Raw genomic sequence first — 16,143 nt, forward strand, 5'->3', positions numbered from 1 at the left:
TATGAAGGTAAATTTTCTAATAATAACTCACGTGTTTTCGAACAAGGCACTCTACTGGCAGTGAAATTTAAAAGCCATGAAGTTGTTGAAATCAGGTACCGCAATGGTCTTTTATTTTCCAGCCAACAGGTAATAAAATCAACCATGAAAATCTGAAGTGCTCTGTTCTTAGAGTTCCATGGCTTAAGCGGAGAACGTCTGCAGCAGAAAACTTATTTGGAAAATGTTGTTTTTGAAATGTTTATTGGGGGAATCTCCCAAATAGAACTGTATTAGCCGAATTATGTTGCTTAACTTTTTGATCCAGTTTTTTCATTAAGAAAAGGTAGCCCGTTGCATGTAGCTCCCGCTTGCGCAGGGTCCGGGGAAGGGTCTGACCACTTTGGGTCTATAGTATGCAACCTTTCCCTACACATTTCTGTAAGAGGCTGTTTGAGACTTGGAACCCATGACGTGATGGTCACATGGCAGCAGCTTTACCACATGACGTGATGGTCACATGACGTGATAGTCATGTTCCGGTTCCCTTTTTCTATTATGTCTTGTGAGCATACACAAAGCTGTCCAGGGAGTATATATCTTCTCCAAGAAGCAAAGGTAAAATCTAATTAGAAGAATGTGTGTTTTAGTAGTAGCACCTAACTTCCTTATTGGATTTGCTTTACAGTGTATGGGTTCCTGTGGTCTCCACGTGATGTGTGTATGGATGCTAGGTCAATTTGTTTGCAGTTATCCACTAACCCAGGAAACACCACATAACCTGTTTGCCTCTTAGAATCAGACATCACAGAGCAGCCATTTCGGCAATTCTCAAATGTTGATGTCCATTCCAAGCTTTACATATATATCTTTCCTTGAAATAAATAAATTCTAATTAGAAACAAGCCCATCATAAAGGAGGATCTACACCTAGAAATTTTATTTCCATAGATTGAAGAAATAAACGAAGAACTTGGTTTTTGCTTAATATGTGCGTATATTATTTGAATCCTTCCTGCTATTTTATGAATCATCACTTCTTAATCATCATTTATGGAGGTTCTTTTAGTATGTAGTCTATAGATGTTGCTTTATTCATTAGTGTATATATTATTTGTAGATGGCATCTCAAGCACTTGCTCAAATAAATTATAATTTATTTATACATGCTGGTTTTTGATGTGAATAAAATTACCTATATAGGCTTTACTTGATGACAGCGACGAACATTGTCCTACCTTGTATGATTAATTGCTCACTAGGTGCTGGTGCTAACCCCAAATATTCCTGGCTGAGTGAGTTACCGAGTCTTATATTGTTTCCTCCTCTGCCTTTGTGATCCATTTTTCATGCAGTACAAAGATAAAGTAGTTTTATGTTTTTGTTTCAGGGATACTGGAAGAGGGGTTGTTAACTCTTGATGTTATTAAAGTAGACTTCACTATTCAGATTGATAAAGTTGAAATCTGGTCTTCCTGCATTATAGTTTCCATTTTCACTAGAGGATTTCACTTTCATTACCAATGCTGATGTTTTATTTAGCATTAGCGCTAATTCATTTATTTCCTTCAAATTGAAAGCAAATAGTATTATCATCTGAAACCTCACACCTGTAATTTGAATGTTGTTAGTATCAAAGAAATAAATACTTGCCATTTTATAACTTAGTAGTTGGCAAGTTGTCTGTGAGCTACCAATTGAGCAGAGAACAGAGGTGTAAGTATTGTCCTATTGTTTCTGACTGAATTGGCGCTAATGCACGATTGAGCTGATGATAGTGCATGTAGTTTTAAGTGTAGCTGACTGAGGATGATACATTGCTTCTTAAAGTTTAATCTATGACTAGGGGAAGTACCTATACTAATTTGCTCTCAGTTTGATTTGTATTTTGTGATTTTGTTTACTATAGCTTGAATCAAACAATGATAGTCGGCTCTGTAACCGATTTCCTTTACATATATTTCTTTTTAAGATTCAGATTTGCCTGATACCGCCTTGCACACCGACCATTTGGTACATCAAGCGTTGGATTGAGAAATATGCACTGTGTCTACCAGTTTTCTATTGTTCACATTTTATTATATGTCTTCAAAGTATCTACAAATAATACGCATAACCAGCCCATTGAAAATGATTAACCTTCATTCTGGACTCATGTTTGGAAAGAAAACATAAATTTTGCTGAAAAAGAACTCTACGTTTTTACATAAATTCCTAGCACTTTATACTACATTAAAAAAAGACGGGTGCAGCAACACGCGCCCTCAATGATCTAGTATATTCTCATAACTATGCACTTTTCTATCAATTGCTCGATAGTAATTCGTTCACCCACCGTAATACTTATGCTATTTTGAGAGAAGCCACTAGTGAAATCTATGGCCCCCGGGTCTATTTTCCATCATATAAGTTTCCGATTAATTTTATTTTGCAATCTTTACTTTGCCATCTATATCATAAAAATACCAAAAATATTTTATTATCTCTATTAGATCTCACTTCTGCAAGTGGCCGTGAAGGGATTGACAACCCCTTTATCGCGTTGGTTGCAAGGTTCTTATTAGTTTCTGCAGGTACGAGGGATTTGAGTGTAGCTTCCTACTGGATTGATACCTTGGTTCTCAAAAACCGAGGGAAATACTTACGCTACTTTGCTGCATCACCCTTTCCTCTTCAAGGGAAAACCAACGCATGCTCAAGAGGTAGCAAGAAGGATTTCTAGCACCGTTGCCGGGGAGTCTACGCACAAGTCAAGACATACCAAGTACCCATCACAAACTCTTATCCCTCACATTACATTATTTTCCATTTCCTCTCGTATTCCTCTCCCCCACTTCACCCTTGCCGTTTTATTCGCCCTCTTTTTCCCGTTCACCTCGTTTTCACTTGCCTCTTGTGTGCTTGTGTGTTGGATTGTTTGTCACGATGGCTCAAGATAATACTAAATTATGTGATTTCTCCAATACCAATAACAATGATTTTCTTAGCACTCCGATTGCTCCTCTTACCGATGCTGAATCTTGTGAAATTAATGTTGCTTTGTTGAATCTTTCCATGAAAGATCAATTCTCTGGCCTTCCTAGTGAAGATGCCGCTACTCATCTAAACAACTTTGTTGATTTGTGTGATATGCAAAATAAGAAAGACGTGGATAATGATATTGTTAAATTGAAGCTATTTCCGTTTTCACTTAGAGATCGTGCTAAAACTTGGTTTTTGTCTTTGCCTAAAAATAGTATTGATTCTTGGAATAAGTGCAAAGATGCTTTTATCTCTAAGTATTTTCCTCCTGCTAAGATCATCTCTCTTAGAAACGATATTATGAATTTTAAGCAACTTGATCATGAGCATGTTGCACAATCTTGGGAGAGGATGAAATTAATGATTCGCAATTGCCCTACACATGGATTAAATTTATTGATGATTACACAATTTTTTTATGCCGGATTGAATTTTGCTTTTAGAAATCTTTTAGATTCGGCCGCGGGAGGCACTTTTATGGAAATCACTTTAGGAGAAGCTACTAAACTCCTAGATAATATTATGGTTAATTATTCTCAATGGCACACCGAAAGATCTACTAGTAAAAAGGTTCATGCGATAGAAGAGATTAATGTTTTGAGTGGAAAGATGGATGAACTTATGAAATTGTTTGCTAATAAGTGTGCTCCATTGATGAGTGCAAGGAAAGAACCGCTAGGATGCGTGCTAAGAAAGATTGCTTTGTAAAAGCGTGTTCTTCTAGTTTTCATGATAATAGGGATGAAGATCTAAAAGTCATTGATGTATCTCCTATTAAATCTTTGTTTTGCAATATGAATCTTGATAATGATAGGACTATAGATGAGTCAACTTTAGTTAAGAGGCGTCCCAATGATTCAGAGTTTTTAGATCTTGATGCAAAAATTGGTAAAAGTGGGATTGAAGAGGTCAAAACTTTACATAGCAATGAACCCACTATTTTGGATTTCAAGGAATTTAATTATGATAATTGTTCTTTAATAGATTGTATTTCCTTGTTGTGATCTGTGTTAAATTCTCCTCATGCTTATAGTCAAAATAAAGCTTTTAATAAACATATCGTTGATGCTTTAATGCAATCTTATGAACTAAAACTTGAATTAGAAGTTTCTATCCCTAGAAAACTTTATGATGAGTGGGAACCTACTATTAAAATTAAGATTAAATATCATGAATGCTATGCTTTGTGTGATTTGGGTGCTAGTGCTTCCACGATTCCAAAAACTTTGTGTGATGTGTTTGGTTTCCTTGAATTTGATGATTGCTCTTTAAACTTGCACCTTGCGGATTCCACCATTAAGAAACCTATGGGAAGGATTAATGATGTTCTTATTGTTTCAAATAGGAATTATGTGGCCATAGATTTTATTGTTCTTGATATAGATTTCAATCCTTCATGTCCTATTATTCTTGCTAGAGCTTTCCTTAGAACGATTGGTGCAATTATTGATATGAAAGAAGGAAATATTAGATTCCAATTTCCATTAAGGAAAGGCACGGAATACTTTCCTAGGAAGAAAATAAAATTACCTTATGAATCTATTATGAGAAGCACCTATGAATTGAATACCAAGGACGACAATACTTAGATCTATTCTCGCTTTTATGCCTAGCTAGGGTCGTTAAACGATAGCGCTTGTTGGGAGGCAACCCAATTTTATTTTTGTTCTTTGCTTTTTGTTCATGTTTAGTAATAAAGAGTTCATCTAGACTCTATTTATATGTGGATTTATGTTTTAATTAGTGTTTGTGCCAAGTAAAACCTATAGGATCTTCTTGGGTGATAGTTAATCTGATCTTGCTGAAAAACAGAAAAGTTTGCGCACGAGGATAATTTTCATAAATCACATAAACGTGATTTTAAGTTGATTCTTTCTGCATAAGATTAATAATTTTTTTTATAGGACTTAATATTTTGGTAGAATTTTTGGGGTTCCATAAGTATTCGAAAGTTACAGATTGCTACAGACTGTTCTGTTTTTGACAGATTCTGTTTTTCGTGTGTTGTTTGCTTATTTTGATGAATCTATGGCTAGTATCGGGGGGGGGGGTATGAAAGTTGGAATACAGTAGGTTTAACACCAATATAAATAAAGAATGAGTTCATTACATTACCTTAAAGTGGTGGTTTGTTTTATTTCGCTAACGGAGCTCATGAGATTTTCTGTTGAGTTTTGTGTTGTGAAGTTTTCAAGTTTTTGGGTAAAGATTTGATGGATTATGGAATAAGGAGTGGCAAGAGCCTAAGTTTGGGTATGCCCAAGGCACCCCAAGGTAAAATTGAAGGACAACCAAAAGCCTAAGCTTGGGGATGCGCCGGAAGGCATCCCCTCTTTCGTCTTCGTCCATCGGTAACTTTACTTGATGCTATATTTTTATTCACCACATGATATGTGTTTTGCTTGGAGAGTCTTGTATGATTTGAGTCTTTGATTTCTAGTTTACCACAATCATCCTTGCTGTACACACCTTTTGGGAGAGACACACATGAATCGGAATTTATTAGAATACTCTATGTGCTTCACTTATATCTTTTGAGCCTAGATAATTTTGCTCTAGTGCTTCACGTATACCTTTTTAGAGCACGGTGGTGGTTTTATTTTGTATAAATTATTAATCTCTCATGCTTCACTTATATTTTTTTGAGAGTCTTCTAGAACAACATGGTAATTTTCTTGGGTTATAAATTTGATACTTGATAATTATTTTGAGATATAAAGGTGGTAATATTAGAGTCATGCTAGTTGGGTAATTATGAAATTGAGAAATACTTGTGTTAAAGTTGGCAAGTCCCGTAGCATGCACGTATGGTGAACGTTGTGCGACAAATTTGAAGCATGGGGTGTTCTTTGATTGCCTTCCTTATGAGTGGGGGTCGGGATCGCGTGATGGTTAACTCCTACCAACCCTTCCCCTAGGAGCATGCATAGTAGGACTTTGCTTCAAGGGCTAATAAACTTTTGCAATAAGTATATGAGTTCTTTATGACTAATGTGAGTCCATGGATTATACGCACTCTTACCCTTCTGCAATTTGCTAGCCTCTATGCTACCGTGCATTGCCCTTTCTCACCTTGAGAGTTGGCGCAAACTTCGCCGGTGCATCCAAACCCCATGATACGATACGCTCTATCACACATAAACCTCCTTATATCTTCCTCAAAACAGCCACCATACCTACCTATTATGGCATTTCCATAGCCATTCCGAGATATATTGCCATGCAACTTTCCACCGTTTCGTTTATTATGACACGCTCCATCATTGTCATACTGCTTTGCATGATCATGTAGTTGACATCGTATTTGTGGCAAAGCCACCTTCATAATTCTTTCATACATGTCGCTCTTGATTCATTGCATATCCCGGTACACCGCCGGAGGCATTCACATAGAGTCATATTTTGTCCTAAGTATTGAGTTGTAATTCTTGAGTTGTAAATAAATAGAAGTGTGATGATCTCCATTATTAGAGCACTGTCCCATGTGAGGAAAGGATGATGGAGACTATGATTCCCCCACAAGTCGGGATGAGACTCCGGACGAAAAAAAGAGAGGCCAAAGAAGCTCAAATAAAAAAAAGAAAAAAAGAGGCGAAAGAAGCCCAAATAAAAAAAGAGAGAAAAAGAGAGAAGGGACAATGTTACTATCCTTTTTCCACACTTGTGCTTCAAAATAGCACCATGATCTTCATGATAGAGAGTTTCTTATTTTGTCACTTTCATAAACTACTGGGAATTTTTCATTATAGAACTTGGCTTGTATATTCCAATGATGGGCTTCCTCAAAATTCCTAGGTCTTCGTGAGAAGGCAAGTTGGATGCACACCCACTTAGTTTCTTTTTGATGAGCTTTCATACATTTATAGCTCTAGTGCATCCGTTGCATGGCAATCCCTACTCCTCGTATTGACATCAATTGATGGGCATCTCCATAGCCCGTTGATTAGCCGCGTCAATGTGAGAATTTTTCCTTTTTTGTTTTCTCACATAATCCCTATCATCATACTCTACTCCACCCATAGTGCTATGTCCATGGCTTACGCTCATGTGTTGCGTGAGGGTTGAAAAGGCTGAAGCACATTAAAAAGTATGAACCAATTGCTTGGCTGAAACCGGGGTTGTGCATGATGGGAGCATTTTGTGTGACGAAAATGAAGCATGGCCAAACTATATGATTTTGTAGGGATAAGCTTTCTTTGGCTATGTTATTTTGATAAGACATAAACTGCTTGGTTAGCATGCTTGAAGTATTACTATTCTTATGTCAATATTAAACTTTTATCTTGAATCTTTTGGATCTGAACATTCATGCCACAATAAAGAGAATTACATTTAGAATTATGTTAGGTAGCATTCCACATCAAAAATTCTGTTTTTACCATTTACCTACTCGAGGACGAGCAGTAATTAAGCACGGGGATGCTTGATACGTCTCCAAGGTATCTATAATTTTTGATTGTTCCATGCTATTATATTATCCGTTTTGGATGTTTAATGGGCTTTACTATGCACTTTTATATTTTTTTGGGATTAACCTGTTAACTGGAGGCCCAGTGCAAATTGCTATTTTATTGCCTATTTTAGTGTTTCGCAGAAAAGGAATATCAAACGGAGTCCAAACGGAATGAAACCTCCGGGAGAGTTATTTTTGGAACAAACGCAATCCAGGACACTTGGAGTGGACGTTAAGAAAGAAACAAGGAGGCCACGAGGCAGGAGGGCGCGCCCAGGGGGGGGGGGGGTAGGCGCGCCCCCACCCTCGTGGGCCCCTCGTGGCTCCCCTGACCGACTTCTTTCGCCTATATATACTCATATACCCTGAAAACATCCGAGAGCACCACAAAACCCTATTTCCACCGCCGCAACCTTCTGTACCCGCGAGATCCCATCTTGGGGCCTTTTCCGGCGCTCCGCCAGAGGGGGAATCGATCACGGAGGGCTTCTACATCAACACCATAGCCTCTCCGATGAAGTGTGAGTAGTTTATCACAGACCTTCGGGTCCATAGTTATTAGCTAGATGGCTTCTTCTCTCTCTTTGATTCTCAATACAATGTTCTCCTCGATCTTCTTGGAGATCTATTTGATGTAATACTTTTTGCGGTGTGTTTGTCGAGATCTGATGAATTGTGGGTTTATGATAAAGATTATCTATGGGCAATATTTGAATTGCCTCTGGATTCTTTTATGTATGATTTGTTATCTTTGCAAGTCTCTTCGAATTATCAGTTTGGTTTGGCCTATTAGATTGGTTTTTCTTGCAATGGGAGAAGTGCTTAGCTTTGGGTTCAATCTTGCGGTGTCCTTTCCCAGTGACAGCAGGAGCAGCAAGGCACATATTGTATTGTTGCCATCAAGGATAAAAATATGTTGTTTATATCATATTGCTTGAGTTTATCCCTCTACATCATGTCATCTTGCCTAATGCGTTACTCTGTTCTTATGAACTTAATACTCTAGATGCATGCTGGATAGCGGTCGATATGTGGAGTAATAGTAGTAGATGCAGAATCTTTTCGATCTACTTGTCGCAGACGTGATGCCTATATACATGATCATGCACTACTGGAAACAGGGAATTTGCCATCCGCCTTTTCTTTGCCGTCCGCTTGCGGACGGCAAAGAGGGTCTTTGCCATCTGCTTCCGAAAAGCAGACGGCAAAGAAGAGGCAGACGACAAATTACCAGATTGCCATCAGCCACTTCTTTGCCGTCCGCTAGCGGACAACAAAGGCCCAAAAAGGCAGACGGCAAAGAGCTCAGCTAGGCCCCACTAGACGTGGGTCAAATGGACGTGTTGGATGCCGTCCGCTTTATCTTTGCCATCCGCCGTATGGATCTTTGCCGTCCGCTGGCGGACGGCAAAGAGAAAGCACACCACACAGATTGATGACGTGGCATCATCAGATCGCACGGGCAGCCAACCCATGGACGGCGCGCAGCTCACCCCGAAGCCCCACCCCACCATGTTCTTTCTCTTGGCCCATCACTCTCTCTCTCCTTTATCCTGCCCCACCCCCACTCACTCTCGTATATCTCTCTCTATCTCTCATATCTCTCTGTATGACAAACAAACGAACAAACGACGCCGGCCGCTGGATTTGGCATAGGAGGGAACCGCGAGCTCGTGCTCAATCGAGCTCCTCCGGCCGTGCACCCGAGCTCGCCGCCACCGGCGGCCCCAACACCGTCACCCGTCGCCTCAGGCCCCATCACCCGCGGCCATGGCGCCACGGCGCCCTCCGGACCCCTCGCCGGACTCCGCCTCTCTGCCTATCACCATTCCCCGCCGCGGTCACTCCTCGCCATTCACCACCGTGGCCTCCCCTCGCCCGACCCCGCTGTTGCCCGCCGCGGGCTCCCCTCGCCCGACCCCGCCGTTCCCTGCTGCGGCCTCCCCTTGCTCGACCCCGCCGTTCCCTGTCGTGGCCTCCCATCGCCCGACCCCGCCGCGGCCGAGTCTCCCCAGCCTCATCCTCTCGGCCACTCGCCGGACCCCGCCGCGGCCATCCCTCATCGGTCCCGATCGAGTCCGCCGCTCGCCAGACCCCGCTTGGTCGTCCCTCGCCGGAACCCGTCATGTCTAAGCCTCCCCGAGCGCTAGAACTCCTCTGGTTGTGGCAGCAGTTGCCGGAGTTGGCAGGTCCGACGACCACCGACGCTCACCGGAGCTGCAGCCGACCTCAGAACGTTTTCGCTCATGTCATTTTTTTATATAAAAAAAACTCTTTGCCGTCTGTAGTTTCATTTGGATGACGGCAAAGAAAACGTTAAGAGAGCGGATGGCAAAGGCTACCGTTAGCCACCTAACGGACTAACATGGGTTATTTTGCCGTCCCCCCTCTTTGCCGTCTGCCACTGACGGCAAAGGACTCATTGCCGTCCGCCTCAAAAAGCGGACGACAAAGAAGCTGTTTGCCGACCCTTTCTTTGCCGTCCACTTTTGCCGTCCGTGGCGGACGGCAAAGACCTTTGCCGTCCGCCATTCGTGCCTTTGCCGTCCGCCATGGCAGACGGCAAAGTAGCTGATTCCTGTAGTGATGCCTAGATATTCTCATAACTATGCACTTTTCTATCAATGGCTCGACAGCAATTTGTTCACCCACCGTAATACTTATGCTATCTTGAGAGAAGCCACTAGTGAAACCTTTGGCCCCCGGGTCTATTTTCCATCGTATAAGTTTCCAATCTATTTTATTTTAAAATCTTTACTTTCCAATCTATATCAGAAAAATACCAAAAATATTTTATTATCTCTACCAGATCTCACTTTTGCAAGTGGCCGTGAAGGGATTGACAACCCCTTTATCGCGTTGGTTGCAAGGTTCTTATTTGTTTGTGCAGGTACGAGGGATTTGAGTGTAGCCTCCTACTAGATTGATACCTTGGTTCTCAAAAACTGAGGAAAATACTTACGCTACTTTGCTGCATCACCCTTTCCTCTTGAAGGGAAAACCAACACATGCTCAAGAGGTAGCACAGAGCAATGGCAAGCATCGTCACAACAAGAAGTAGATGATTAATTAGATCCTTGTTCCCAGTTTAGTATGCATGTAGTTGCTTACTTTGGTGTGTGAAAATGTTATCTGTGTAGTCACTTGTCTAGTTGTATGCTTAATTTGGTTATGCAATGCTGTCTTTTAAGTATATATGTTGATTCTCTGTAGATAGAGCAAATCACATCGCACACGGACTAAACAAGGGAACCCGTCGGTGATGATTTCATCAATCACTGACAATTGTATACCAGCAATTGTTTGCCCACAACACACACATCTTGTTAACAGGAATCATCTGTGTTGTTATCGGTCTTCCCACACATTTCTGATTACATACCTGTTTGCCGCGTATCACACACATCTTGTTATATTGAACCATTTCTGTTCTCTTGTCTCAACACAAATAGTTCATCCGAGTGAACCGCATGCTGTATATCACACACACATTGATCTGGCTGACCGTTTCTTTTGTGTTGCCTAATCACAAACAGTTCATCTGAATGAACTGTATGCTGTGTATCGCACGCGCCTTCATCTGGCTGCCCGTTTCTTTTGTTCCTCCTCAACGCAAACAGTTAATTGAACTGAACCGTATGCCCTGCATCACAGACGCAACTAAAATATTAATCGTATTTGATGCATCCATCATCACAAACGTTTTGCACATTTTTGACGGTTCTCTTACACCACCGTTTGCGATTATTGCATCGCACACAGTTTGTCGAAGGGTCTCTGATCATAGTGCCGCGTTAGCAGGACATGCAGTAGTGTGACACCATGCCAAGTTTCATGATTTTCAGGCGTATTTTGGATTTACATCAATTAAAAAACCAGGTTTCTCAATCTTTCCGGCGGAGCCACGACGCGCAGATGTTTGAATTTCATTCCCATTTCTTGCATGGGACCTAGAAATTCACCCAAGGACACACATGTGATTTTTCAACCAGCTTTGGTGCATTGGTGCATGTGCTTGTAGTTCAAATTTGAATTATGCATATTAAATGACCAGCAATTCAATTAATGTAGAAAGTCCAAACGGACCCGGAATAATTACAAATTCTCATACGACACTCATATAGTTGTATGTTGCCTCTGTAAAAAATAAGGGGGGGGGAGGGAGGCAGCGTATATCATTTCGAACACAAAGGTGACACGTCCCCCCTCGGGAACCACGAGTCTTCTCGAGAGAAGCTCCGGTTTGCAAGAAGCTTATACGAAAAACTTGTCCAAATGCGGCCAACTTTTTTACCACAACATGTTGGTGCCATGAAATGACACCATGCCAAGTTTCATGATTTTCAGGAACTTAAAAACCAAGTTTCTCAATGTTCCTGACCGAGCCGCGATGCCCATATGTTTGAATTTCATTCCCATTTCTTGCATGGGACCTATAAATTCACCCAAATACACACATGTGATTTGTAAACAAACTTTGGGGCACTGGAGCATGTGCTTGTAGTTAAAAGTTGAATTATGCACATTAAATGCCGAGAAACTCAATTAATCCATAAAAATGCCAAACGAACCCGGAATAATTCCAAATTTAAACACGACACTCATGTAGGTGCATGTTCACTGTACATAAATGTCCTAGCAATTCAAACACCATCCTTTCCCTCCGTAACACCATTTTGTCTTTCAAAACATAATGAAAAAAAATCAGGTATACCACAAACAGTTTACTAGAAAGAATCATGTGGGATGCGATATAAAATATCTTGGCACACTGAAAGTGCAACTAATCCCTGGGTGGTTTTGGTAATTCTTAACAACATATAGTTCATTGAACTAATGATCTTTCAAGACAATCATTTCAGAAAGTTCAATGATTGGCATGGAATGGACTAGAGATGTGGACCCCTCAAAATGCAAAGGATATATATTGGCAACAAGCTCAAAACTCTACATTTTCATTTTAATGATCCAAGATCACATTGAGTCCATAGGAAAGCCAATACTATTAAAAGGGGATGAGGTGTTACTCAATTGGTTACTTGCTCAAAATGCTTTGTGATATGCTATAGAAACCCTCAACCACTTTCTCCTTTCAACATTTGTCCTAAACCTAAAAGTCAAATTCGGCCCCACCGATTTGATCTATCCGGCACCACCGAGTTTCATTTTACATAGCCACCGCCACAAATCCTAGTTAATTCGGTCTCACCGATAGGGATCTCGGTCTCACCGAGATGGGATTGCAAACTCTCTATTTCCATTTTATAACATTTTGGTCTCACCAAAATGAGCAAATCGGTCCCACCAAGTCTTCATTGCAAACTCCCTATTTCCTTTTAATAACACTTCAGTCCCACCAAAGTGAGCAAATCGGTGCCACCGAGTTTGCCTGACCAACCCTCTGTGTACCTATTGCTGAAATCGGTCCCACAGAGTTTATGCGATCGGTCACACCGAGATTACATTATGCCCTAACCCTAGCATATTGGTCCCACCGAGATGACTATATCAGTCCCACTGAAAATCCTAACGTTCACATTTTTGCCTGGATCGGTTTGACCAAGTTTGCTAATTCGGTCCCACCGAGTTTGGGAATCTGTGTGTAACGGTTAGATTTTGTGTGGAGGCTATATATATCCCTTCACCCACTATTAATTCATGGAGAGAGCCATCAGAAGAAACCTAAACTTCCACTACTCATTTTCTAAGAGAGAACCACCTACTCATGTGTTGAGGCCAAGATATTCCAATCCTACCATATGAATCTTGATCTCTAGCCTTCCCCAAGTTGCTTTCCACTCAAATGATCTTTCCACCATAGCCAAATCTATGAGAGAGAGTTGAGTGTTGGGGAGACTATCATTTGAAGCACAAGAGCAAGGAGTTCATCAACAACACACCATCTATTACCGTTTGGAGAGTAGTGTCTCCTAGATTGGTTACGTGTCACTTGGGAGCCTTCGTAAAGATTGTGGAGTTGAACCAAGGAGTTTGTAAGGGCAAGGAGATTGCCTACTTCGTGAAGATCTACCCTAGTGAGGCAAGTCCTTCGTGGGCGATGGCCATGATGGGATAGACAATGTTGCTTCTTCGTGGACCGTTAGTGGGTGGAGCCCTCCGTGGACTCGCGCAACCGTTACCCTCCGTGGGTTGAAGTCTCCATCAATGTGGATGTATGATAGCACCACCTATCGGAACCACGCCAAAAATCTCCGTGTCAACATTGCGTTTGCTCCCTCGAAACTCCTCCATTTACTTTCTTGCTAATTGCATGCTTTACTTTACACTACTCATATACTCTTTGCATGCTTGCTTGAATTGTATTGTGATTTCTTGACTTGTGCTAAGTTGCTAAAATCTGCCAGGAACTAAAATTGGGAAAAGGTTAAGTTTTTATTTGGTCAAGTAGTCTAATCACCCCCCCTCTAGACATACTTTCGATCCTACCAGTGGTATCAGAGCTTTGGTCTCCATTTGCCTTGATTTCCATAGTTTTGGTGATCATAGCCTTGGTTTCACAACCTAGGAGAGTATGGAGTCTAGCAAGGGAAATTACCACCATAGAGATCCTTACTTTGATGGTACTAATTTTGCTAGTTGGAAACTTAAGATGAAAATGCATATTATTGGACATAACCCTGCCATTTGGGATATTGTGTGTATTGGCTTGCAAGGTGGATTCTTTAATGGGAGAGAACCAAACCATGAAGCTACCGCGAAAGAATTGAAGATGTTGCAATACAATGCTCAAGCTTGCGATATCTTCTTCAATGGATTATGCCCCGAAGAATTCAACAAAATCAGCCGACTTGAGAATGCAAAGGAAATTTGGGATACTTTGATTGATATGCATGAAGGTACTGACTCCGTCAAGGAATCCAAGTTGGATGTGCTTCAAAGTCAACTTGACAAGTTCAAAATGAAGGATGGTGAAGGTGTCGCCGAAATGTACTCTAGGCTTGCACTTATCAAAAATGAGATTGCCGGCTTAGGAAGTGAAGAGATGACCAAAAAATTCGTCATCAAGAAAATCTTGAGAGCCTTGGATGGAAAATATGATACCGTGTGCACATTGATTCAAATGATGCGAAATTACAAAGATCTCAAGCCAACCGAAGTCATTGGAAGAATTGTTGCTCATGAGATGTCACTCAAGGACAAATAAGAGCTTCACAACAAGTCTAGTGGTGCTTACAAAGCCTCATGTGATGCTCCTACATCATCAAATGAGAAACAAGCCTTTAATGAAGAATTGAGATTAATGGTGAAGAACTTGAACAAATTCTACAAGAGTAGAAGCAAGGAAAGAAGTTCCAAGTCAAGGTCCTATAATGACAAAAGATCTTCCAGTCGTGAGCGAAACTGATACAATTGTGGAAGACCCGAACACTACTTCAATGAGTGTACGGCTCAATACAAAAGAAGAGAAGACTCACCTAAAATAAGAAGCAAAAGGGAAGAATCACCACCAAGAGAGAGAAGGAGTAGAGATGATCACTATGAATGAAGAACCTCTCGAAGGAGCAAGGATTCGGAAAGGAAGGACAAGTCATCAAGGAGCTACACAAAATGAAGACATGAAGCTCATGTTGGTGAATGGTATCCGGCTCCGACTCCGACCACCACTCGAGAGAAGTTATCACTCCGACTCCGAATATACTCAAGATGAAGGTGTTGCCGGTCTAGCACTACTTTTGGGCAGGTACTACTTTTAACCTTTTTAATATGTATTCAACATGATCTGAATAACCTTTTTAACATGTATTCAACATGATCTGAATAACCTTTTTACTATATGCTAAATAAACTAATATGGTGTTTTGAATGGGTTGTGTTTTGTAGAAACACATGCCTTATTTTCGTCAGAGGACTGCCAAGGAAATATTGAATTTGAGGGCTGGATAATGAAGAGGCGCATCATAGGTATAAACAAAAGGAATGTGCAAACTGGAGGCAAGTGTATGTACTTAATAGTAGAATGCATCTATGCTTTCCCTGGAGTACCAAACGCAAGGATTTCTGAAGCTCTGGTTCAAACCAGGCATCTTGCAAGGATCAAGCCTTCAGAATAGCTTGCATTAAATCATGTGAATTGGCTACCACAGTGGACGTTCTTGGCGCAGAAAGCCATCGGCTGATGGAAAGGGCGTTGCAAACTTGCAATCGTCGTGTTATGTCCGTCTGTTAGACTGCAGAGCCAGAGTGTTGAAAGGAGGGTATGGTTGGAACTCATTTAATAGGCATGCCTATTTAATGAATGGTTACGGACTTTGAGAAGTATGCTACTCCCTCCGTCCCATAATATGAGAGCATTTTTTGTAGTGTCTAAAACGCTGTAAAAAATTCTCTTATATTATGAGACGGAGGGAGTATATAATTTTAGCATGATGTAAGTTCATTGTTTGCATCCTGCCTGTGAGCGTTATGTTTTCTATGACCCGGGTTAGTGCAGTGACAATTTGTGTGATGCAAATCAACTCATTCTTTTCCACGGAGCAATGTCAGTTAAGCTTGTAGAAAGAAGTTGAAAATATGGCAATACAGAAATGGTGTTAATTTTGAATAGCCTACAGTTGAAGTGATTATGTGGGTGTAACAAGTTGATGATAGAATCTGATAGCAGTTTTGTAGTGATGGTAGTTCAGGAGACCGACATGTGGGTTCTGCCGTGGCTATAGTGCTCGAATGCA

The 16,143-nt window shown here is 40.9% G+C and overlaps 1 protein-coding gene and 1 long non-coding RNA gene across 2 annotated transcripts in view; both read left to right on the forward strand.

Moving 5' to 3' along the window:
• Positions 1-15,427, forward strand: part of LOC123069775 (ubiquitin-like-specific protease ESD4) — a 34,813-nt gene extending 19,386 nt beyond the window's left edge. The window contains exon 9 of the mRNA XM_044492717.1: positions 15,296-15,427. Within this exon, the coding sequence (XP_044348652.1) occupies positions 15,296-15,358 (63 nt within the window). The 3' untranslated portion in view covers positions 15,359-15,427. The remainder of the gene's footprint in view (positions 1-15,295) is intronic.
• LOC123069778 (uncharacterized) lies at positions 518-1,956 on the forward strand. Its single transcript, XR_006432956.1, has 2 exons — positions 518-1,274; positions 1,370-1,956. It is a non-coding gene; the product is annotated as an uncharacterized lncRNA (long non-coding RNA).
• Positions 15,428-16,143: the final 716 nt, after the last annotated feature.

The sequence above is a fragment of the Triticum aestivum genome, chromosome 3B, assembly GCF_018294505.1.
Source record: "Triticum aestivum cultivar Chinese Spring chromosome 3B, IWGSC CS RefSeq v2.1, whole genome shotgun sequence".
NCBI lineage: Eukaryota > Viridiplantae > Streptophyta > Magnoliopsida > Poales > Poaceae > Triticum > Triticum aestivum.